The following is a 27325-nucleotide window of genomic DNA, read 5'->3' as shown; positions in this document are numbered from 1 at the left end:
AGTTCTTTAGAGGGGATCTTCAGACTGGCTGGTGTCAGTGGAATACAGGATCTGGAAAATATCTCAACATGGGAAACATGAGGTTTCTTAATGTTAAGGATGTTATCTACAGAAATAAAGACCTTGTGACAGGTGCTACGTGATTTTTAAGCAGTAAGTACCTATAAGGAAGTGGGCTATATAGCACAGGCTGGTTAATGCTTAGCTATGCTTCTACTCAAAGTGTATGCTTTTATTGAAAACCTAGCAATTTAATTTTATTAATTTTATAAGGACAGTTCCAATGTTACTGAGTTGATTTCAGCTTGATTTGTTCAAACTGATACTGAGTAATTAATTTAGCTCTTGCCATTTCAAATTAATTTAGATGAAATTAATCCAGCTCATTTTCACAGAATGAGACACCTGCAGACAGTGAGATGGTTGGTATTTGTATGGTTATGCCTGAATGAATCTGCACTATATTACATAATTAATTGAATTTGAAGACATCATCTTATCACCTACACAACTTTAATTGTGGAAGCCATACTTACTGTCTTCACTTTTCTCTTCTCCTTTTGACTTTTTGTGAAACTCTAGACAAGTTGGAATCTGTTGGTTGCCCTCATCTATGTGTTTGTGTGAATTATTTTTCCTTCTTCAAGGAGGGCACGAGACAAGGGACTGTGGCTGTTGTGGCAAAGGTCATATTCCAGACAATTAAGTTGACCTGGTTACTGTAAAAGATATTTTTTGTCCCAGATACTATATCAGGCAAGAAACCTATGAATGGATTCTACCAAATATCCCTGTCACAGAACTCCCTAGAGACAACACTGTTGCTCATCAGAAGTGTTCACTGAAGGCTCTATCACGTGTGTTCAATCTGTGGTCCGCTGAGATCCTGCAGATGGCAAAGCTGAGATATTACTGCAAATAACAAGTATTTGTGACTAACAAATACTTAGCTCGTACATTATTTTTGTCTTAGTTATTGCTGATCCTTGTTATCATGAATAGGCTAACATGTAGGATGAGATATTTCCTACATATGTGTGTGTGTGCGTGTGTGTGGTGTTAATTTTTTTTTTTAAAAAACCTGTTTTGAGGAAAGAGTGAAAATGTGCTCCAAAGTAATTTGTGGCTAGAGGAACTGCAACAGTGGTTCAGATGTTTCCATTTATTTATTTGTTCTGTGGTGTGTTATTCGTCCATTTATTCACACATTTATTCAAACATCTCTAAACTCTGAATTTAGTAGTAAGACTCCATAACTGTTCAAATAGTAGATTTCTCAACCTAGAGCTCCACTTTTCAAAACATAATTCTGATATGCTTGTCCGGGATACTTGTTTTCCAGAGAGTTGGTATGTGGAGATTTTATTGAGATTGTGATTTTTTTTTTATCATGAATAAAAAGCTAGAAACCAGTCTGCCTGAAGTGAGTTTGAATTAGCAGTGTTGAGAGGCAGGAACCTACATCAGATGAACCATTAGTTTGCATATATGACTTTCAAGATACTTACATAGTATCTTGAGGCTCAATTCATAGCAGAAGTCTCTTTTCTACTTTGAGTGTTTTGCTTGCAAAGTTCCATGTAATTGTATGCACATCAACAATGGCTCCCTCTCAAGATACGTGTGAGCTGATTTGACCGGAGCCAACATTAGAATTAGAGAGGTATGATGGAATGGTTCATCAAATGAGTGTACCTTCTAGTTTTGCACTGACACATCTGAGTCATTTGAATTTTAAAATAATTGTAAAAATCAGATGAATTGGCCTATCTACTTAATATTGAAGGATGTTGTATTATGAAAGATGCATGTCAAGGAGGAAAATGAACACTGAGCAAACCATATGGGACGCTACTAATTCACGAGGGATTTTCCTAATTAGCTGCTAAGTTGGCACAGCTATGGCTCTTTGTAGCAGCAATGTACTGCTAATTACCACTCATTTAAACCTGCTATTATATCCTCTCCCACCTGGACCTTTCTGTTGTCAAGAATGCCAAGGGAATGACTTGAGTGTTTCTGAAGATTCAAAGGATTGAAGACCGGGGAACACCCAGAGACATCAGCTTCATTTGTTAGGATCACATTTAGCCTTGTCTTTCAAAAAGCTGACCTGAACGAATGAGTTGACACAGGAAAAATCTTTCCTTCTCGGAGGCAATAATGTTAACCTCTGGTGCAAAGTGGGATGAAGGGAAAAAGAAAAGTGGGATGAAGGGAAAAAGAACATGACAAGAAAAACTACCCAGAACTATGAACAGCCCAAAGTGTGAAGCTCTGGAAATAATATTTCCAAACTGGGAATATGGTGTAATGTTATGATTGGGGTTTTGAAGCAATGTAAAGAGGAAAAAGTGAACTAAGATTTTTCTTAGATCTTGCCTGTTACTTCCTTTCTACAGTATTTCCTACAAGTCAATGGGATACAACACCATGGTTATTTTTGTCAATGGAGAATATATAAACATTTTAAAGGATATTATTCCCCATCTGGTAAGTGACATTTTGCCTGGTTCATGTCTCTAGTTGGTAAATTAAAACAACAACCACCACTTTATCTTTTGGAGGAGATAGAGTTTGATATCTCCATCATTTGGGGAGAAGTCGACCCTCAACAGTTACAGTGCCTTCCTGAAGGCCACACAGCAGATGGGCGCCTAAGCAAAAACAAACCTGCCTCAACTTCAGACCATCTGCTCTGTTTTAGAGTATACTGTTTTCACATCTCTTGGTGGAAGAACAGCTTTTCTCTTAATTTATATCTCTCTGATTCTGAGCTCTCAATCTGATGTAGGGTTTTCTTAAATTAGGCAGATAAAATTATAACTTATTGGCATTGTCCAGGTTATCATGCATTGATTTTCTTCTTTCGATCTCTTTGAAGTCAGATAAGTATTTTTCCACTTCATAGGTAGGGAAGCTCAGCCCTAGTCCCCTAAGGTATCTTGGCTAGTTACCCATCAGATCCGAATTCCATGTTCCTGGTACAGTGATTTACTGCTGTCAAACTGTCAACATTAACTACATCATTAATTTGCAAAATACATTTTGAGATACCTGTGTTATGTCAAAGGTCACTTGGAGCCCAATTGAAAGGCAGTATAAAAAGCATAGTTAACTCATTTGCTTTTGTGCTAGAAACCTAGGGTTAACAAAACAGCCAAACCAAAAGCAGATTTGTCATTAGGGCTCTAACTGCCTATATCCCTATAGTATATGTGCATCTGTTTCATTTTCCAGAAATAGATGAAACCATAGTTTGAGGATAGTTCATCAAACATTGAACATTTTCTTTGTGTAAGTCATTGTATTAGGGCTGCTGCTGGTGGTGGTGGTGGTCATGAGGTGGAGTGGGATCCAAGCTGAATAACAGTGTTGCATGGCAGAACACGTGGGTTAATCTTCAGCAGGAATATGGTGTATCTAGATTCTGTAGCAGTCATGCCGATGAAGTAGATATATCTTTACTGGCAGACGGTGATCTCCAGGATATATCAGTAAATTTAAAAATGGTAATTTATCACTTTGGGAGGCTGAGGCGGGCGGATCACGAGGTCAGGAGATCAAGACCACAGTGAAACCCCGCCTCTACTAAAAATACAAAAAAATTAGCCAGGCGTGGTGGCGGATGCCTGTAGTCCCAGCTACTCGGAGAGGCTGAGGCAGGAGAATGGCATGAACTTGGGAGGCGGAGCTTGCAGTGAGCCGAGATTGCGCCACTGCACCCCAGCCTGGGCGACAGAGCGAGACTCCGTCTCAAAAAAAAAAAAAAAAAAAAAAAATGGTAATTTATATAGCGTGAACCCATTAATGGAAAAAGCTAATCTATATATTTCTACATGCTATGAATGCTTCTACTGCTATGAATACATAGTGTATGTATACATGTAAATGCATAGCAAAAGGACTAGAAATAGGCCAGGTGTGGTGGCCTGTAATCCCAGCACTTTGGGAGGCCAAGGCAGGTGGATCATGAGGTCAGGAGATCGTGACCATCCTGGCTAACACGATGAAACCCCCATCTCTACTAAAAATGCAAAAATTTAGCCCGGCGTGGTGGCGGGTGCCTGTAGTCCCAGCTACTCAGGAGGCTGAGGCAGGAGAATGGCGTGAACGTGGGTGGAGGAGCTTGCAGTGAGCCGAGATCGCTCCACTGCACTCCAGCCTGGGTGACAGAGCCAGACTCTGTCTCAAAAACAAAAACAAAAACAAAACAAAACAAAAAATACGTTTAAAAAACAAAAAGAAAAAGGGCTGGAAACATGCACACTATAAAGGGAAAGTGAGTATAATTAAATTTGGAAAGAGAATTTTCAGTTTTCCAGTGTTGTTTGACGTCCCTACAAGGAGATGTTTTTCTGTGTGATTTTACGTGTGATTTAAAAATATGAAATAGTGTGCATAGGTGAGGACCTTCACGCCGAGGGAGAAAAAAATATAAGCAAAGGCATCAGGATGTGAAATGGAGTAGTTTATTAGTATGCAGTTTTTACACATAATAATGAGAAGGATGGTGGCTTAATGTGGCTTATATAGTCCTAAATTATTGGTTGTTATTCAGTTAAGGTAATGACATGTTTCAATAGGTTTTTAAGTGAGTTAGGCAGATATATCTCTGGAAGCCAAATAGTTGATAGATACTTCACTTGGAAACCTAATTGATTTTTACACAGCCTCTCCAGAGCCAGCAAAGCCAGATGCTGCTTTGTGGTTATTCTTGAGACTTTTTTCCCCCTCTAAGACTATACAGTGTTTGCCAGGCGGGGGAGGATGGTGACCAGTTTGTATTTAAAAAAAAAATAAAATAAAGAGAGAAAGAAGAAAAGGCACACAGCCATGCTGCTGGCTTAAAGTCTGTTACCTTTCCCAAAGTATACATATTCTGATAAAATTGGTGTTGTCTCCATAGAAAAAGTATTATTAATCTCCTGCAAGCTTGCTTTGGGCACTATTCTGGGTAGAATAGACAGACACAGACATTTAGACAGACTGAATCTCTTTCTCTGACTTAATTTTGCATTACAGGTAAACGCCATATGTAATGTGTAAGAGGCAGGTAGGTAAACATGCTCAACTGCAGTTTTTGTTTTGTGTTCTGATGTGATCAGAGTATTTAGAAGCACTTAACAAATGCAGAGCATACTATATGAAAGTTCTCGTGATTTGGGAGCACACTCAAAGTAAGGGCAAGGAACATTCTTTCACATTGAAGTTCTAAAAATTAACTTTCTCAGTAATAAGACTTGAGCAAAAATAAAGTAAGACTAAGGAAAAGATGATAATTTGCAAATGCTTGCAAATGGGAGCCTCTACTCCACATGTTTGTAAAATGTTTTACCTTATCTTCCATTCCTGGCATTAGGAGTCATTTTGGTTTGGGGCCATTTATTGAAGCTGATCTTTGATGAATGAATGAGATGCTTTATTTTCCAGTGATGCTGCTTTATTTTTGGAAAGTGGGAACAAAGGCCTGACATGCTACCATGGGTATAACTGTACAAATTTCAATGTTATTTGAAGAAATAGACATCTAAATGAAGAAATACTTTCAGTTGTTGACTTTAAAAGGTACCAAATTATGCTGGTGATTCTGTTATTTAAAATCACTAGACCATTTTTCTTTAGAGCAAAACAGACAACATTACAAATCTCTGATGTGTATTAAGTTTTCCTGAAAGGTAAACACAATTTTTTTTTTTTTTTTTTTTTTTACTGTCTCAGCTTTTCTATTACATTTGTGTGTGTAGGGGGAGCTGGGTACAAAGAGAAAGAGAAAGCATGGTGACGATGACTCAGAACAAAATGGGTGGCGTTTGTAAGACACAGAGAATTGCCTTTGAAGATTGTCGGCGTGTTTATTTATGCTAACTCCCACGATCTGAAAAAATAGCTGTAGCAGGCTCATTACTCTGTGGAAAAATAAAATTCATTTGACAGGATTAATTCATTTGAAACCCATGTGGTTTTCAAGGATCTTTAAGATAACATGAGATATTACAGCAATCCGTACTGTAACATTTTGATCTAAGTGAGGCATGAAACAATTTAAATACAACCAGAATATAAAGTTTTAAATGTTACCAGAAAGTGTCTTTTCTTGGCAATACTGGAACATTTTGGATGTTATGAACAGGTGCATAATTATAGATTTGTGTTTTCAAACACTATTTATGCGAAGTAGAATCCACGCAAGAACCGATTTTGAGAAACAAGCGGTGCTTCCTAATTTCCAGAAATGGAGAAGAATTACAATATGCAAAACTAATGATGATAGCTCACTTATTTTAAGTTCTTTTCATATTCTTGACACTCTGATAAGCTCTCTACATATATTATTTCATTTATTCATAGCAACCCTATGAGAAGGGTATAATTATTATCCACTATTTTTTAGGGAAGGAAACCAAAGATTATAAAAGTTAACAGCTAATAAGTAATGAGGCCAGTATTTTTGCTTAGGTGGTCTGTGTATAGAATCCATGCTCTTAACTGTTAGGATATGCTGATTCTAAAGCAATTAATGAATATTGGTCTGAAATCAGTCTAATGGCATGCTAGAAACAGCTCTTAGAAACTGCCAAGAGTTGATCGTTAGATATTTTGGATTTTTGTAAGCCAATTTGTAAACTTTGATACTTTGAAATCAGCAGTGATTGGAGTATTTACACCACAGAAATGGGCAAATGCTACAAATCAAGGCTTTTTTTTTTTCAAGTCAGTTCACCAGCATACCATTTAATAACATAGCGCCCTTTCAGCAGTGCCAAAGTATAAACCCTCACATTTTAAATGGATGTAAATGAAATAAACACTTACATTAACAGTTTTTTTTACATTAGCATTTGTCTTGATCTCAAGAGGACAGACTATAATTAGTATAGTTAGAACTTTAAAAATTAAATTTAAGAGTATGTGTTCCTAAATTCCAGAGTAGAAGAGAGTCCTTTTCCTAGCCTTTGAACTTGTATATCAGGATTTTAGAGAGAAAGCCCTTGTCTGGCCAACTGCAGAGTGTAAAAGCAGTTAGCTGTGCCAGATTTGAGAGGACTCTTTGCTGGCTGAAATTGTCTGAGCAGGAATGGAAAGTGATTGGGTTGGGTAAACAGGAGCCCATGATAGGAGGATGGCAGAAGCCAGAGAAAGAAATTTTATTTAAAAAAAAAAAAGACAACAAAAAACAAACAAAGAAACAGAACGAAGCATGGGAACCAGTGGGGTTTGTGTGGTCTGAGTAAGCTTGGTGGCCTTATTGTGGACATCATTTATCCATAAAATAATTTTAGCTTTAATTTTAGAACTCTAGTACTTAATTTTTCCTTGTAACCATAAAGCATCATTTTATGCTGTGATGAAAAATCATTCCAGGGGTAGAGGTTCAATTTAATAAAAACTTAAAACAGTGTAAATTGCAATTTTGATGCATTGCATCAGCTTATCAAATTTATCCTCCCAATGTTCTTTTTATGAAGAAGGCATAACTTGCTTACACGTTGTGTTTAGTGTATTTGTAATGTTCTTCTGATACGAAGATCCTCCATTGAACATTTGCTTGTACCTCTTTGGACTGCATACTGGATCCTGCTTATCTAAGCAAAAGCATACATGATTAATAACTTACGGTTCTCTCTAACTCACCAATCAGTTGTTTTTCATTATTTATTATTATTTATTGGAAAACATTTCCATAAACTGAAACAAAGGAAAGCAATGCACTCACAATTTAACCACCCAAACTGAATTTTCTTCCTTTTTTTCAATTTTATTTTTATTTTTCAAGAACAGGGTCTTGCTCTTCACTCAGGTTTGTGTACAGTGGTGTGACCATGGCTCACTGCAGCCTCAAACTCCTGGGCCCAAGCATTCCTCCTGCCTCAGCCCTCTGAATAGTTGGGACTACAGCCAGGTGCCTTTTTTTCTATTTTTAAAAAAATTAAGGCCCGGTGCGGTGGCTCATGCCTGTAATCCCAGCACTTTGGGAGGCCGAGGCAGGGTGGATCATGAGGTCAAGAGATCGAGATCATCCTGGCTAACATGGTGAAACCCCCGTCTCTACTAAAAATACAAAAATTAGCTGGGCTGGGTGGTGCGTGCCTGTAGTCCCAGCTACTTGGGAGGCTGAGGCAAAAGAATTGCTTGACTCCAGGAGGTGGAGGTTGCAGTGAGCCGAGATCGCGCCATTGCACTCCAGTCTGGGCAACAGAGTGAGACTCCATCTCAAAAAAAAAATTAAAACTTATATAGGTTAATATATGGGAAGTACAAGTACAGCTCTCCTACGTGCATATATTGTGTAGTGGTAAGTCTAGGCTTTTAGTGCACCCATCACCTGAATCGTGAACAGCCAGTCAATTCTTATCCTGGTTCCGTCACCTCCTGAGTTGTGATTTTGAGAAATTGTGGTGTCTTGATTGAGATAGCAGTTAAAGAGAAAAGAAAACAAATGGAGGATGAAAAAATAAAGCAATATACATACACACAGAACAGGACCAAGTTAGAGGCAAAATATAGCATCCAACTGGAATAAAACAAAGTAATCACTATCTTTGTGGATAAGGAGAAAACTGTGTCTGTGAATATTTTATACTAATTCAGTTTTATATTTGCTTGTCTTTAATATTAATTTGAGACAACTGTTATTTTTCTGTTCTTTAATTTTTTTTATCAGCAGACCGAATGGTAAGTTAGAAATGAATGCATGAGAGTCAGAGAAATCTGGATTTTAATCCTTAGCGTGAAAATTTTATAGCTCTGTGACTTTGGAAAAGGAATCTAACTTCTCTGTTTATCCTGTTCACACAAGTGATAGTAATAATCCTCACTATAGACGACCACGGGAATTATAGATGCAGCTCCCAGGGCAATGCATATCAGAGTAAGCTTTGTCTCCTTACATTTTCAGAGCTGTTATTGTTACTCAATAAATGGCAGCTGTTGCTATCTGTGTTTCTGTTGTTGTTGTTGTTTTTGAGACGGAGTCTCGCTCTGTCATCAGGTCTGGAGGGCAGTGGTGTGATCTTGTTTAACTGCAACCTCCGCCTCCTGGGTTCAAACTATTCTCCCGCCTCAGCCTCCTGAGTAGCTGGGATTACAGGCTTGTGCCGCTGCGTCCGGCTAATTTTTGAATTTTTAGCAGAGATGGAGTTTCACTATGTTGGCCAGGCTGAACTCAAACTCCTGACCTCAGGTGATCCGCCCACCTTGGCCTCCCAGAGTGCTGGGATTACAGGTGTGAGCCACCACACCCAGCCACTATCTCTGGTTTTCAAAATGTATTAAACATGAGGAGTAATGACAGTGTTTCTTGATGACTGCAGAACTTGCAGTAGAAAGTTGACAAATACTCTTTCTATGAAAGAAACTGGAGCCTCCTAAGGTAAGCTGGGTCTGGATGCTTGATGAAGATGACGCTGCTGACGGCTCTTCCTCTTTCTGTGCAGAATGTCCCCCCAGACCTCTCCATCTGCACCTTTGTGCTGGAGCAGTCCCTCTCTGTCCGGGCGCTGCAGGAGATGCTGGCTAACACCATGGAGAAATCAGAAGGGGCAAGTACCCAATTTCTGTAGACTTGTATTTTAATGAGCCCAGCTACTATAGGAACGACTTCTTTCACAGGTGTCAGAGATTTTCTTTTTGCTAAACTAAGTCCATGCCTTTCAGTTGGAATGTCCTTACGTTTGACTTTCTGCTTTATCTAGCATATTTGTGGTGTTTTGAAAACTAAAAAAATATATCCAAGCTTGATGTGATCTGTGTCACTAGGCCTCGTGCTTATGTCTGTGGTTTAGAGCGACCTTTCTTTGAGCATTTCTGTGTTTCATTACATTTTCAGAGCTGTTATTGTTATTATTTTGACTCATAGCTTTATGCATGGCTATTTGTCATTAACCTTTATTTCATTTTCAAATGTTTCTCACTATGTGACTATGTTCTGAGCTTTTTCATGGAAAGTAAAATTTCATGGCACTGTTATATATTTTAAGTAACCAAATTTTGGTGATATGGCTTTAGTCTATTGTAATTTTGCAAACAGCTAATCCTTTTCCTCTGAAAAAAAAATTTTTTTTTTTCTTTTTGAGACGGAGTCTGGCTCTGTTGCCCAGGCTGGAGTGCAGTGGTGTGATCTCGGCTCACTGCAAGCTCCACCTCCCGGGTTCAGACCATTCTCCTGCCTCAGCCTCCCAAGTAGCTGGGACTACAGGCGCCTGCCACCACGCCCGGCTAATTTTTTTTTTTTTGTATTTTTAGTAGAGACGGGGTTTCACAGTGTTAGCCAGGATGGTCTCGATCTCCTGACCTCGTGATCTGCCTGCCTCGGCCTCCCAATGTGCTGGGATTACAGGCGTGAGCCACTGCGCCCAGCCCTGAAATTGTTATGTGGCTTCCCAATGCAAGTGTTTTTCTTTCAAAGCCTATTTGATTATTTTATTTTCAATGAGACTTCCTATGACTGATATCTGGGCTGTTACCCAGTCTTAACCAATTTATTAAGGTTTAGAATTAAGCAGGAGGATTAATGGTCAAATTTTTTGTTTCCATGTTTTTTTAATTTTTAATTTTGGTATTGTAATTACTGCAGTGTATGGTTTAATAAAGTATAGTATTTCCATAGATAAAACTGAAAATTTTATTTTGCCATTATTGATCTATATGTTGCTGTTGTTATTAATCATTACTCTGGTCTGGATAAGTAAAGAGATTGAAAAATGGTAATATATAAATGATTATCCATAGAAATGAGTGATCAGTTATAACATTATTTTCATCAGCCTTGTAGTTTTTAAAATTTTAGTGTCATGCAGCTTATGACTTTACTTGATTTGTGCATTAATTCTAAATTAAATTTTAGCAGTATACTATTAAGTAGGGAAGAGAAACTTTAGTGATTTTTGTTTGATATTAGACTAGAAACTTATTTTACAAAAGCTTAGTATTTTAGATTTTCAGGTTCATTTTTTTGTTTACAGCAAAGTTTGAAATTATTAAAATATATAAAGTTTCTTTTAAAAATTTCTATTCTTTCATGTAAACCTTTTCAGGTATGCTTAGATTATGAAAGAGTAAAACAATTCTCAATTTAGTTTCATTTCTACCTGAAATAACCCCTCCTGATTTTTAAACATCCCTGAGTCATATCAACTTTGATATGCAAATCAGCTTTTATAAAGAAAGATCATTTTTATTTGGCATTAGCATTTAAAAAATGCATCTTGCCATTTCATCTGTCTTTATACATAACAACTTAGAACTAAATTGCCATAAATTTAATTTTTATATTGCTAAGTTGCGTTTTTTAAATTTAACATCTTTGAGAAGATCTTTTATCTTCTTCAAATCACAAGGTTGGGCTAGGCAAACTCTAAAGTTTCTTGAAATATAGGAAGTAATTTGAAATACTGTTTTAGGATTTATGGTTTTTTTGAGATGGGGCCTTGCTATATTGCCCAGGCTGGTCTTGAGCTCCTGAGCGCAAGCAATCCTCCTGCCTCAGTCTCTGGAATATCTAGGATTACAGGTGCATGCTACTGTACCCAGCTTCTAGGATTTATGTTGTCAAGACATTTATGTTAGAATTTCTGGATCTCCTCAAATATTTTTATTTAGCTGAATTTAGTTTTGAATTGTTCACTCTCTAGAAAGTCTCTATCACAGATAAAGTAGTAATTTGTGTGATGTGTTGAACACTATTTTATAAAGCGCAGTATAGTTACCGTAAGACATGAATTAGGAAGTATAATTTGAGGAAAAACTGCTACAAGGAATAAACACATTGCACGAAGCTGAAACCTATTTCTGGTTATTAGTAACTTTTAGAAAGAAACCAGCGTCAAATAGCTCAACAGGGTACTGTATATTAGGGAAAAATGAAAGTTTCTCTCATACTGCTGAGTATTTTTGATTATACCCAGAAATGGTATTCATTCCAAGCTTGACACAGGTGATGCCAGTTAATTAGCACAGCCCCAGCCACAGCGTTGGAGGAAGGGTTCTGGAGGTCTCTATTGTATTTATGGATTTGGAGGTAGCCTGAGCAATGGGGCGGGGAGGGGGGGGTATCTTGGAGGACCCCTGGGGTGGTCAGGGTTAGGGAGCACTGTGGGGACTTGAGGCAGCAACTGTTTACCAAGAAGGATAGATATTTTCCACTTAACCATTTTATTCGTAAGAGTGCGCACCAGCTAAGTATCATATCTGATGATACGTGACTCATGGATGCTGCTGGCACAAGTCTTCTGGACTCCAAATATCACTTTTTCTAGTACCTTATAATGTCCCCTTTACACTCATTATGGAACTCTAATGGGGAATCCTTTTATCAATCAAATTACTATCTCCAGGTTAATAAATCATGTGTCGTTTGCTTAAACGAAGAGCCACTTTTCGTAGGATGAAGTGTGTCAGGAAGGTAATGTGAATTTTCGTGAAATCATTTCTTTCCTTTCAGATGAACAGTGAATCAAAAAGAACCTTGTGTTCCCTGATTCCCACCTCTTTCATAATCAACTTTCTTTACAAAGCCTTGTTCTTTTGTATTTACTAATTGTTCTTTAATTTCTTATGTAATTCCGTAAATTAAATAATACTTATACCATTTAATGTCCAAAATGTTATACGCACATAGCAATACAAACACACTTGATGATGATAAGGAAAAAATTTCCATTTAGAACCATGTCTTTGTGTTTTGTGGTTAAGGACCATTTTGCTCGTATTCTTGGGTCATGAATAAATACATGGTTTTCATAAAATGGTTAAGGAAACTTAGCAGAAAACTCCCAAGGTCATTTGTGACAAAGTAAATCATGAACATTATGATAACAGAAGAAGACGTGTGTAAAATGAAATGGGAGAAAATATTACCTAATCTATGAAGTTTTGGTTCCCTAAAAAGTTGCTTATCGTGACTATTAGTAAAATAACTCGTATTTTTGTGGCACCAAAATCATTCTGAAGGATTTCAGCTAAGTGGATTTTCTAAAATTTCTGTTTAATTAAAAAAATATATATATATATATAGTTAAAAGAGAGACCTAGATCCAATATCTATATAATTACATTGACTATCATTTAGCTTCTATTCTTATTAAAACCATGTCAATAGTAAATAGGCCAAGACCTGTTTATCTCAGAAGTGCCCACAGAAGCTTTCAGATCTTGAGGATGGAGACAGTACACAGGCAACGAGAAGGAGAAGGTGTCTGTTGAGCAGCACCCATCTCTTTGGCCCCGTTTTCTCTGGGCGTCTGCCTATGCACATTCTTGCTTCTGCTGTTCTGTTTCCCCCACTGGGTTTTCTGTAGTTCTGGAATAACTTGTCACTTGCAGATCTACCTCTGTATTGCTCTTCTTGCTCTTCAGATCTATTTTGCGTACGGATGATATAGCATAGGGTTAAAAACAGGGATTTATTGTCTTAGAGAACTGCTTGAGAATACCAGTTCTGCCATAGTTAGCTTTGTGGCTTTGGGAAAGATAACTTTATCATCAAGGCTTAGTAATTATTAAATGATGGTGCATGTTATTATTGTTTTATTTATTCTTTTTTGTATACTTTTAAACTCCCTGGGTTGGACTGCTACTAATTCCTGACTGCCTTTTCTGCAGCCTTAATGACTTTCTTCCTTCTCTGGGACATAGCCAGTCCAATTCCCACTTATTTTCCCTCGTCCCCAGTATCCTCGTCAGTTCTGGCACATGTAGTTTGCTGATTTAATGATGCCACGACAGTGTTAGAATAGAAAGTTGATGATGGCATTTGCGTATTTCCACGTGTTTTGTAGTTAATAAAGTTTCATAATTTAAGTAATATTGTGCTTTTGGCTGTTGCTTTTATCTTAATTCACAAAATTGTGATAGACACTTTTCTCTCACACAGCTTTATTTGTAATGCCTAATTTAATTGAAGGATTTCATCTCATATGAGCACAGATATCAAGTGAGAGGTGACGTAGTATAGTAGAAAGGGCTTTGGTTTTGGAGTCCAGGAAATTTACTGAAAATTCTTTTTCAAATAATATTTATAATAATTATCATCTATTGAAAAGGCATTGCTTTGGTTTAATGCCATGAGTCCAATATATGGCTTGTATGTTCTGTTGAGGACAGCATATTTTAAAATACACGTTGAATGTCTTTCTGTCTTTTGGTTTGTTTCTGGGGAAGTGTAGGACCCTGTCCTTTTCAATTTTAGCTTATGGCCACTTGACTGGGTCCCTTTATTATTAGAATATTGTAGATTGAACTAGAGCAAAAATTAAAATTAACCATTCTTTGCTCCTTACATCTTGATGTTTGATGGATAAATAGATTAACATTTATAATTCAGGTGATTATGATTTGGATCATTCATTCATTTGCTATATATTCCTCACGATCGTGGGTATTGGTAGTTTACCACTATGTAAGTTATGAATGATACTTTAAAAATCTATAAAATTCACACTGTGATGTTATAAATGTTGTGAGGAGCAAATAATATTGAATTGAATATTGAATAAATCCAATTCTAATCATTTAGTGCTTTTTCAACATTTATAAGTTAACATATCTTATAAAGGTTCTATGTATAGAAATTTAAGTGTTTTTTTTGTCATCAATGAGTTTACAACTGCAGGGATAGAAAAACAATTATAGTATAATTTCATGTATGTTATAGAAGTGTATATAATTATCATGTTGGCATGAAGAAGGAATTGCCTATGTGGAACTTGTTATTCCTTTAAATTTTCTTGGCACTTTTTAGAATCATTTCCAAAACTATTAGAAGTAATATTAAAACTATTAATAGAAAAACCATTTCAAAATTTTTTCCAAGGAACAATTTGAGCTCATTAGGCAATTCCTTAAAATTTGAATAGAAAATAATACTTGTCAGGAAGACAATCCAAAACATGTCCAGAGATATTCTTAAAATGATTTTTATGTTTCAGTTTAGTAAAATGGCTTATTGTTTTATAGGAAACTGTAATGATGTTTCCTCTTTCTAAATTATGTACTGTCTTCAAAGTACAAAATATTACAATGACTTAATTATTAATAGAGGTATAGATCAGACTCAGACATGCCCAGCTTTTATGAAAAATGGAGCTGTAGAGTGTGGAGTAGTAAAACACTTGTGTCAGCTGGGCACAGTGGCTCATGCCTGTAATCCCAGCACTTTGGGAGGCTGAGGTGGGTGGATCACCTGAGGTCAGGAGTTTGAGACCAGCCTGGCCAATGTGGAGAAACCCCGTCTCTATGAAAAATACAAAAATTAGCCGGGTGTGGTGGTGCACACCTGTAATCCCAGCTACTCGGAAGGCTGAAGCAGGAGAATCGCTTGAACCTGGGAGATGGAGGTTGCAGAGAGCAGAGATTGCACTGCTGTGCTCCAGCCTGGGCAACAAAGTGAGACTCCATCTCAAAATAAATAAATAAATTAATAAATTAATTAAATAAAACACTTGTGTCATTCTTTTTGTAAAACCCCTGTCTCTTTAAGACATGTACTCTAAGAACATTCAAAAATGCATGGGGCCGGGCACGGTGGCTCACACCAGTCATCCCAGCATTTTGGGAGGCTGAGGCATGTGGATCACTTGAGGTCAGGAGTTCAAGACCAGCCTAGCCAACATGGTGAAACCCCGTCTCTACTAAAACCACAAAAAATTAGCCAGGCATGGTGACACGTGCCTGTAATCCCAGCTACTTGGGAGGCTGAGGCACGAGAATCGCTTGAACCCGGGAGGTGGATTTTGCAGTGAGCCCAGATCGTGCCACTGCACTCCAGCCTGGGCAACAGAGCGAGTCTCCATCTCAATTTAAGGAAAAAAAAAAAAAAAAAAAAAAGCATTGGAAAGCAACTGGCTAAATTTACTAGTAAATAAATTTTAAAAAATACATTTTTGAAACACTGAAGCCCCATAAATTACTTTTTAAAAGTACATTTATCAAACATTGAAGCTCCAATTTCACACAGGTAATTGCATCTAAGATCATTTTATATAAATGCAAGAGCAAAAGATGAAGATCTGTGTATTATCTCATAGTGGTTAAAGCTCATAGATTACAGTGCAAACTCCCTGAGTTCATTTCCTGGTAACATAAGTGACTTAACCTTTCTGTGCCTCAATTTTCTCATTTATAATGTGGTGAAAGTAATAGCATCTCCCTTTGTTGTGAGAATTAAATTAGAAGTAAAGTGTGTAGAGCAATCCTGGTATGCAAGAAGCACTATGGGTATGCTATTATCATTGCGATGGTCTCTGCGTTGAGTATGCTTGAGTAAGCTCCTACCAAATCTGATCCTTCTGAAGAAAATAACTATAATCTCTGGACAAAATACAAAAACAAAACTACACCCACAACAATAAAACCTTCAATTACCTGAAGGCCCTAGCTATAGTTGCTCTATGGCTGCCATTACAAGTTACCACTAAGTTGGTGGCTTAAAACAACACACATTTATTATTTTCTAGTGTTAGAGGTCACAAGTCTAAAATCAATCTCTGTGGGCTAAAATCAGGGTGTTGGCAGCGCTGCATTCCTTCCAGGGACTCTAGGGAAGAATCTGTTTCCTTGCCTTTTCTAGCCTACATTCTTGGCTTGTGACCCATCCTCCACCCTCAAAGCCAGCAGTGACCTACCATGTCACATCGTCACAGGTGCCAGGGATTAGGATGTGGATGGTTCCAGGGTGCCATTATGTGGCCTACCCTATCATGGATGTGATGAGCTTGAGTAAGATGTTATTGACAAGATCAAATGGAAGTGAGAACAATCTAGTTGAAAAATGACTGAGAAGTATACTTTTTGATTTGGCAGGAGCCTGATTTTCTTGCAAACCAATCAATAGGAATTTCAGTCTATCTTATGTACATACCAATTCGTAGATTCACATGCATTTTGTATTTAACGGGCTTCATTCTCTGAAGGTTTTCTGAGTTTCCAGTAGTTAATCACATGATTTAGAATTTAAATTTAAGTATATTTTCATATCGCATGCATAGTAGACACTAATTACTTTTAATGATAACATTAATCAAAAATAACTAAAAAAATAAGGATACATGTAAATGCAATTTGTTGAGTTCCTATCATATTCCAGACAGGCATCTTCCTGAACCACGAATACAAAATAGTGAGTGTGGTATTATTTTTCTTTGTTAATAGGAGCCTGTTCAGTCTTTGGCTAATAGTCTCTTCTGTGGCAGATAACAGTATTTAAAGTATGGTCACAGTTCCAACAGTAAGATCTTACTATTTCTTTTGTATCCTCATTCTTCCGGTATTATGGTATCTGCTCAGAGACACTGCATCGTAAAGCCTTTTTTGTTCAAGCTTTAGGGCAGATAGATCAAGGATCAAAATGAAAAGAGTTAACGTTGTGTCCACGCTAGTTGAGTTTTATATTAATGATTTCTTTCCATTAAAGCACATTGGGGTAATGTGGAGGAAAAAGAGTTGATGAATTTTGTGGTTCATATGATATAAATTGTGTTCTCTATATTATTAAAAGTAAGTTTCTCAAATGGCTGGGCTAAGGACTCACTGGAAAAAAATGAGGTTTAACACTTGATAATGTTCATCCATTTTCAAATATGCTCTGTATGAGTCTCCAGTAAAATACAGAATTCAACTCCGTTAAAATGCAGAATTAGGATTTAAAACTGTGACCATACTTGAAATAGTGTAAATGTAGAGATATATCTGCCACTGAAGAGACTATAGCCAAAGAATGAACAGGCTCCTATTAACAAAGAAAAATAATACCACACTCATTATGTTTTATTTGTGTTTCAGGAAGATGCCTGCCTGGAATATGATAAGAACTCAACAAGTTGCATTTATATATATCTTCATTTGTTTATTTAGTTATTTTTAATTAATGCTCTTGTTAAAAGTAATTAGTGTCTATTATGCATGCAATATGCAAATATACTTAAATTTAAATGCTAAATCATTGAAATGTTTTATTTTTATAACAGTAATATATGAGTATAAAATAAAAATACTCTCTTCATAATCCTCATCCCCCCCTAAGATAACCATAGCTAAAAGATTGGTATATAGCCATCTATAACTTTATGCATAAAATATTATTATATAAATGGAATCATATACTGTCTTATCATCTTTTACCACTTAATTATACATGGTTTTTAAAAAATAAGGGCACAAAATGTCCAGAGGAAGAGAAGATTCAGGTTTAGCTGATCCAAGCTCTGGCTCAGATTTCTGTAGCTCTCTTTGCTGTGTTCTGTGTTTGCTTGGTTCACGGGCTAGCTTCTCTCATGATTACAAGATACCTTGTAGGAATTTCAGGGATGATATCCAAAGTCAACATCATCTATAGGCACAAAAAGGAGCTGACTTTCTTTATTTCTAAAAGCAAGGCACTTACCCCAGGAACTCCCTGGCAGAATTTCCCTCATGCCCATTGTCACACACTCATAGCTAATTTGTTTACTCCCAAGAGAAAATGGGGCCAGCACAACTGGCTCTGACCATAGGGATGGCAATAGGGAAGGATACTTCTAAGAACTAAGTTCTTTTATTGGGAGAAGGAAGAGAATTGTGTGTGAAAATGAAGGTCAGATAATTTCTAACATTGTCTGCTACATCATATAGCAGATACACAGTTAGCATCTGAATACTTTCACTGGAAATGTTCATATTTGGGACCCTCCATGTTCTTGAGCCAAACTAGGACCAACAAGTGAAATCTTTGCCTAGGAAAATACCTGTGCGCAGGTGTCTCCATGACTGAGAAATAAAGAGCACATGTCCATTCTCCACCTGTCTCATTCATAGAGTGTTCATTCCACAAAAATAGATTGAGTTACTTTTGTGTATTCTAGAGCTAGGGGGGCAGGGATGAATAGCAAGCCTCCTTGCTCTTGAGAATCTTAGCAATCTAATAATAAAGAGAGAAGATCAATATAATGTGGTATGAACCTGCTTTCATAGTAAATAGTTAAATGAGAGAGCAGAGGAGAGATCTAATTACCTACCCAACACTTCTCGTCTTGTACGTCCTCATAACTGTGAAATGATGAATGGATTAGTGTGTGTTTGTATTGTAGACAGTATGATGCTACTAGCTATTTATCTCTGAAACTTCCATTCTCAAATATCTAGTTTAACTTAACATTCTTTTAAAAGACTGTGTTCTGTTTACCTTCCTATTCAGGAACATCCCTGGTAAAGCATAAATAATACTTCAATAACTAGATTGTAATGCCAATAAATTCACAAATTTACTAATTAATGTAATATTTAGCCAGCGTCTTGTCCAAAGCCTCTGTATATAAACATGTACCTACCCTTCGTCTGCAAAATTGATGCAGTGATGTAAAGGTGAATGTGATTATAATCTCTTGAAGGGCTCATAGCTAAAAATATTCACTGAGCAACAATTATCTGTCTGTCACTTAGGTGGATGTGGAAATTTGTCTGTGGTTGAAAGATGCATCTTTCAGTTTCACTGTCTTTCTGTTTCTAGAAAGACAACTTTCTACTCAGAAGCCAAGGATATTCCATATTTCTAAGTATTTGAATGACGTGGTTTCCAGACTCTGTCATCAAACTCAATAAGGACGTCAATTTAAGCAGCATGTAATTTAATCACAATGGCGTAGTCAGGCACTGTTTTAGATTATGAATCTTGAATGTATAGATTATTTTATTTGATTAGTCTCATTCAATTTGGACATCTTCCTCAGCTATTTGTGTGTGTTTATAATAGAAAAAATTTTCATTTGTAAACATATCATAGCAAATAAATGACATGGCATATTTCTGATTCAATATGCCTACTGAATCAGCCATTCTCACATTTTTTTCTGTTTTTGAGATAGAGTCTCATTCTGTCCCCTAGGCTGGAGTGCAGTGGTGCAATATCCTCCCCCAAAAACAAACGCAAAAGCAAAAACAACAACTAACACTCCATCCTGCATTTTTTTTGGTGTGTTTTCTTCAAAGCACTCAACACCTTCTGAAGACTATGTATTCCTGGTCTGTTTATTGCCTTCCTGTCCCCATTAGAGTGTACATCTCAGGAATGCAGGTCTTTGGGTCTGTGGTATTTGCTTGCTGTACCACTGACATCCAAGACGATGCGTGTTATGTACTAGATAGTCAGGAAATATTTGCTGACTGGAGGGACTGCAAGATAGAATTTATAGACCAAAATTAAGGGGCTGAAAAGTACCAAAAATTCTGCTTCTGCTACTGTAGTAACAGTTTTGAACATATGGTAGAGCTTTTTTGTCTGTTAAATACAGCTGTTTTTGAATTTGCCTCTCTATTGTGGGAGAAAAGGAATGTTTTTGAAAGGGAAAGTCAGAAAATAACTTTCTGGGTTCGGTAATCCTCTATCCTTATTTGCCTGACACAGTCCAGGTGAATACCTGTGGTCACAGCATAATCACTATTAGTTCCCCCTTTCGTTGTCCGAAGTGTCCCAGTCTGGATGGGAAATTACATGGTTATCCCTAGTCATGGTGTCTTTGTGAATCAGATAAAACTTATAGAATCTATTTACAGAAGGCAATACAAATAATATGCATGCATACAAAATCTTGTATTTTGTCTCTGATTTGAAGACTTAAAAGAAGTCTTCCTTTTGGTTGAGTTAAATAACTTCCTTTTTTTTTTTTTTTTCGAGTTAATTCTTGCTCTGTCACCCATGCTGGAGTGCAGTGGTATGATCATAGCTCTCTGCAGCCTCCAATGCTGGATCTCAAGGGATCCTCCTGCCTCCTGAGTAGCCAGGACCACAGGCACAAGCCACCATGCCTGGCTAATCAATTTTTTTTTTTTTTTTTGGTAAAAATAGGTTCTTGGTATATTGCCCAGGCTGGCCTTGAACTCCTGACCTTAAGTGATCCTCTCACCTTAACCTACCAAAATGTTGGGATTACAGGTGTGAGCCACCTCACCCAACTCACACAACCTCTTTAGTGACTGTTGCAGTCACACATTCTGAGAAGATACACTTTTTTGCAAGTAATCCCAGAAGTGTGAGAGAAGGGCAAAGACCAGCAGGATCTACATAACTTGAGGATTACAGAGAGCAGATGGAACATTCTGATACTGAGCATGAGGTCAGTACTGGTCGTACAACCTGATTACTTTCATGTGGCTTCTGAGATCAGGTCACATGTGACCCATGACTTCCTGGTGAAGCATTAACTCTTAAGACCACGTGGAACTGTAGAAGGGTCCTTTGCTGGAACCAGAAACCTTAGAACTGTCCTTAGACCCCTGAAAAAAGTACAAAGAGCAGCGCAACAAGAACACACAGAATGGGCCTAATATTGCCGCACACTGATTTCCACAGCCCTGGAAAATGTGAGCCATATGTCAGACAAGAAGAACATATTGAAAGCCTTGCAGTATCTGACAAAAGAGAAAAGTAGGCTAGGCGCTGTGGCCCACGCCTGTAATGCAAGCACTCTGAGAGTTTGAGGTGGGAGGATCACTTGAGCCCAGGAGTTTGAGACCAGCTTGGGCAACATGGTGAAACTGTCTCTACAAAAAATAAAAAAATCAGCTGGACATGGTGGCTGATAGCTGTAGCCAGCATACCTATAGACCCAGCTACTTCAGAGGCTGAGGTGGTGGGATTGCTTGAGCTTGGGAGATTGAGGCTGCGGTGAGCTGTGCTTGTGCCACTACACTCCAACCTGGGTGACGGAGCAAGATGCCGTCTCAAAAAAAAAAAAAAGCATCCCAAATCTCACACAACAATGAATGAGATTGGACAATGCAAAGATAAAGCTAAATGAAAGTTAAATAACACCAGAGATCACAGAAGAAACAGCAGCTAAACTAGCAAAATTAAATACTTCATAAGCTGATGTTAATTGCATTTGTTCACTCTATTGATATATGATGAGTACCCACGTTCTAGATTCTGTGTAGAGTAAAATAGTGAGAGCGAGCTGAGTTGCTACAGATGCCTCTTCTAGAATAGGACATAAATGGAACGTGTGCATTATAGGTATAAACACTCAATAAGTGATTTTTTTTTCAGATGAATAAATAGGAACAATGTACCAAAGTCAAGGATTAAAAACTGTGATTATCTTTACACAATCATGGACTGGAAGTTTTGTTTCTAATAGTTTCCAGAATAGAAGTATTTGTGTGAATGACAATTATATTACATGTAAGGAAATTCATTATATCATTTCTTGATTCTTGAGGTACAGGCTCTAAAGCTCCAGCATGGATCTGATGTGGATGGTACTAATGATACAGATATTTAAGTTTTGTTGATTTGTATGTAGTTTCCCCATAAGGTGTTTTTTTGTTGTTGTTGTTGTTTTGAGACAGAGTTTAGTTCTTGTTGCTCAGGCTGGAGTGCAGTGGCATGGTCTTGGCTCACTGCAACCTCTGCCTCCTGGTTTAAAGCAATTCTCCTGCCTCCGCCTCCTGAGTAGCTGGTTTACAGGCACCCACCACCACGCCTGGCTAATTTTTGAGTATTTTTAGTACAGATGGGGTTTCTCCATGTTGGCCAGGCTGGTCTCGAACTCCTTACCTCAGGTAATCCACCCGCCTTGGCCTCCCAAAGTGCTGGGATTACAGGCGTGAGCCACCATACCTGGCCCCCATAAGGGGTTTTTTAGTTCCTCAGGAAACTATTCAAGCATTGGTCAGGAAGAAATATGTGCAGCTGGGTGAATCCAGCTAATGATTAGATTATTCTCATGGCGTTTTGCCGGGGGCTGCCTTGATGATGTCTTCTTAGATCTAGATCTTTAACTTGCCTGTAACTATTGCACACTGTCCCTCCAGCAGACCGTTCCTAATTTAACTGCTATCCTGTGACCTCAGTTCTTACAAAGGAGTCTAAAACTGTAATCTTTATTTCTAGCTCTAATTAGTTCACTATACTATTCGTTCTTTATCCAAACTGAACTCACTCCCTGAATATGCTACACTTTCTTCAGGTATATATTCTCCACATTCTTACCACACTAATTCCTCAACCTAGAATTCTGAGCCTTTCAAAAGTTTACCCCCCCTACTTCTCTGCAAATGTCCACCGAGTTGTCTTCTTCAAACCCTTTCATGACACTCCCAGTCAGAAGTAATATTTCTGCTCATAGAGTTCCTTAACACTGGGTGTTCACATTTTCTTATTTTTGTCTCTCATTTTATATAGTGATTATTTGGTATGTATTTTATACATTTTATTTACATTAGAATATGGGTTTGTTCAATGCCCATTCTTTAACCAGCACCACATTGTCTTGATTACTGGTAGCTTTATAGTAAGTCTTTTTTATTTTTTTATTTTTTTATTTTTTATTTTTTGAGACGGCGTCTTGCTCTGCCGCTAGGCTGGAGTGCAGTGGTGCCGTCTTGGCTCACTGCAACCAACCTCTGCCTCCCGGATTCAAGCAGTTCTCCTGCCTCGGCCTCCTGAGTAGCTGGGACTACAGGCACGCACCACCACGCCCAGCTAATTTTTGTATTTTTAGTAGAGACGAGGTTTCACCTTGTTGGCCAGGATGGTATCGATCTCCTGACCTTGTGATCCACCCACCTCGGACTCCCAAAGTGCTGGGATTACAGGCGTGAGCCACCGTGCCTGGTCTGTATTAAGTCTTGAAGTTACATAATGTCTGTTTCTGACTTTGTTCTTCTCCAATACTGTGATTATTGTGGGTCCTTTGCCTTCCCATATAAATGTTAAAATCAGTTTGTAAAAATCTACAAAATAACTTGCTGAGATTTTGATTGAGATGCACTGATTTGTTAGAATGTTTAAAAAAATTTCTGTCTTCCTCTATTTATCCACCAGTTTTTCATAGTAGATAGACCTAAAATTCATTTAAGATTTTATTATTATATGAAATTTATTATTCATTATAGATCTAAGCCCAGGAGGTCAAGGCTGAAGTGAGTGCTACTAATACTCCAGCCTGGGTGAAAAAGAGAGAAAAAAAATGTACATATCCTCAGGATTCTGAGGATTTGAACCAATTCAGAAAACATTGAAACAGTATTACACGAGCTGGAATTTATTTAAGAGTAGTAATCGGCCGGGCGCGGTGGCTCACGCTTGTAATCCCAGCACTTTGGGAGGCCGAGGCGGGCGGATCACGAGGTCAGGAGATCGAGACCACGGTGAAACCCCGACTCTACTAAAAATACAAAAAAAATTAGCCGGGCGTGGTGGCGGGCGCCTGTAGTCCCAGCTACTCGGAGAGGCTGAGGCAGGAGCATGGCGTGAACCCGGGAGGCAGAGCTTGCAGTGAGCCGAGATTGCGCCACTGCACTCCGGCCTGGGCGACAGAGCGAGACTCCCGTCTCAAAATAATAAAAAAAAAAAAGAGTAGTAATCAAGTTGATTTTTTTCTGTTAATTTTAGCTAAGCAAAAGTTCCATCATTATTCATGACCAATGATTTCTTTCCTTATATTTATTGTGATGACTTTTTAATTGTACATTTAAATTAATACACATTCCTAGAGGTGGTACTCTAAGCTGAATATTTATTTTCTCACAAAGTCATTATTATGTCTAATAACACTGTTTATCACTATATTTTAGAAATGTTTAATATTAAAATTTGTCCTCCTCTTTATTTTCCCCTCACCCCCAAATTGTTCTTACTCTTCTTGACTATTTATCTCCCAAATGAAATTACTTGTGGTATTTAATTTAACTTAGTAATTCTGATAAGTAGCCTCCATGGAGGAGACTTACTATATTATTTACTTAGCACCCATCCATCCACTTGAATTTGTTAACATTAAGGTTTATGCAACAGCCACTTTTAACATATTCTGTGCTTAGAGAAAGGAAATATTGATAATTTTGAATTAGTGCATATCCGGGCTGGGTGTGGTGACTCATACCTATAATCCCAGTACTTAGCGAGCCTGAGGTGGGCGGATCACTTGAGCCCAGGAGTTCGAGACTAGCCTGGGCAACATGGCGAGACTCTGTCTCTACAAAAAATTAAAAAATTAGCCAAGTGTGGTGCAATGTGCCTGTAGTCCCAGCTACTTGGAAGGCTGAGAGGTGGGAAGATTGCTTGAGCCTGGGAGGTCAAGGCTGAAGTGAGTGCTACTACTGCCACTATACTCCAGCCTGGGCAAAGAGAGAGGCTCTGCCTCAAAAAAAAGAAAAAAAGAAAAAAGTGCATATCCTGAGGATTTGAACAAATTCAGAAAACATTGAAACAGTATTACATAAACTGTTCCTATTCTAAAGTAAGAATAATTTAGGAAGTAGTAGATCTTGGTTATTACCTAGTTTAAATTTTAAAAGAAAGCATTTATACTTAAGAATAAAATTTCTAAACCCTTTCCTTGTGTTGAGTTGTATGTGTGTTAGTGTATGAGATTGCTGAGTTTATTGTACTAAGTCGGCTTCATTGTTTGACAGATCTAAAAAAACTGGGAGAGTTCTGCCTAATACTGCAAAACCAGAGTAAAGTTAGGAAATTGGGCTAATGTTTAATTAAGTCAATTACTGGCCTTACTTCTGTGCTTCATTTGCTCAATTAAACTTATGGTAAATTTCTTTCTCGAACTGATGGCAGAAAAGACTTTGTGATCTCATGCTGTTAAAGTACATAATCACATACGATATTACAGTATGGAGACATGCTTTTCTTTTTATTTATAATTCTCCCACATTAATGTCATGTCTGTCTGTTCTAATTTAGTGCTTTGTATTTTTCATTTTAAAAGTACCCGGTCTGCTCCTGTGAACATTTAGGTAGATGCCTCAGTTTGAGGTCCTGTGAATCTGTGATCAGTGATCCAGGATCAGTGATCCAGATATTGGAATTATCAGTCACAGACCTTAAAACAATTGTGGAATCTATAATGAAAAAAATCAAATGGAAATTCGAATACTGAAAACCACAGTAAGTAAAGTAAGAACTCAGAAGATTAGTTTAACAGCAGCTGGGACATAGTTGAAGAAAGGATTCATGAACTGAAAAACAGATTAGTTGAAAATATCCAGACTGGCCTATGTGGAGAGAAGAACATTAAAGGGAAAAAATCACAAAAGATGCATTAACCCTAGTAATAAAATCTAACATGCGAGTAACTGGATTCCCAAACTGTGATGGATTTGGAGCTACAATAGTGAGATTCAAGATTACTGTCAATCCTAAGAAAGATTAACACTTATAAAACCACACTGGTATTAATACTTATAAAACCACACTTTATAATACTTATAAAAACACATGTAGTAAAAATGCTGAAAACTAGAAAAATAAAAAATCTTAAAAGTAGCTGGAGGAGGGAACAAAATTTAAAAGCCATAATAAGACTGATATCTGATGATACAATAGAAAAATCTGAATCAGAAGACAAAGGCATGACATCTTTAATGTTGTGAGGAAAAATAATCACTAACTCTGTATTATAGCCAGATAAAAATTACTTCAAAAGCGAGAGTGAAGTGAAGACATTTCCAGACACATAAAAATTGAGATAATTTAGATATAGGAGATGCGGTTCTTCAGGCAGAAAGGAAATGATACCAGATTGAAAAAAGTAAATGCAGGAGGGAAAGAAGACTAAGTAAATATATGGCCAAATGTAAATTAATGCTAACTATACAAAGTAATCGTATTAATGCCTTGTGGGGTTTAAAATATATGTGCAATTAAAGTGCACAACAATAATAACTCAAAAGGTGGGAGAGTATAAAATTGTCAACCATGTTCAAAGATCCTTTTTCTGGAACAAGGTGAAGTTACTAATTTATACTTATAATGAAAGAGTTAATCACAATGGAAGGCTATTAAATGTCACGGATGCACATGCAACTTCTAAGGTACTAACCAAAAGAAAAAGAAAGAATAACCAACAACTCTCAAGAGGGAAAAATGCAATATGAAGATATTTGATTAATGTAAAGGAAGGAAGAAAGGAGGGAAAAGAAATAACATACGGGCTGAATCTGTTCTTAAATTAGATTATGGTGATGGTTCACAGCTGTGTAACTATACCAAAAAGCATTGAAATTGTGTACTTTAAATAAATGAACTTTATGATATGTAAATTATATTTCCATAAAGCTATGTAAAGAGAACACGAGACCAATATAATATAAACAATATGATAATATGATAACTATAACTATATAATAAGTATAAACTCATATTTTAAGAATAAAACTAAATGTAAATTGACTAAATACTTCAATCAAAATTCACGGATTCTCAGATTTTATTAACTGCAATTGTATGCTGCTTACCAGAGATATACTTTAAGACTGTCTTACAGAAAGAGTAAAAGCTATAGGATGGTAAAGTTGTATACATGGTAAAGTTGAATCTAAGGAAAGCTGGTATAACTAT

The 27325-nt window shown here is 37.2% G+C and overlaps 1 protein-coding gene across 4 annotated transcripts in view; it reads left to right on the top strand.

Moving 5' to 3' along the window:
• RYR2 (ryanodine receptor 2) overlaps nucleotides 1-27325 on the top strand; it is a 787631-nt gene that overhangs the window by 270149 nt on the left and 490157 nt on the right. For all 4 annotated transcript variants that reach the window (XM_030812625.1, XM_030812626.1, XM_030812624.1 and 1 more), the window contains exon 3: nucleotides 9438-9542. In XM_030812625.1, coding sequence (XP_030668485.1) covers nucleotides 9438-9542 — 105 coding nt within the window. The remainder of the gene's footprint in view (nucleotides 1-9437; nucleotides 9543-27325) is intronic.

Source organism: Nomascus leucogenys, chromosome 5 (assembly GCF_006542625.1).
Source record: "Nomascus leucogenys isolate Asia chromosome 5, Asia_NLE_v1, whole genome shotgun sequence".
NCBI classification, from domain to species: Eukaryota; Metazoa; Chordata; class Mammalia; order Primates; family Hylobatidae; genus Nomascus; species Nomascus leucogenys.
This window is presented reverse-complemented; position numbering and strand designations above follow the sequence as displayed.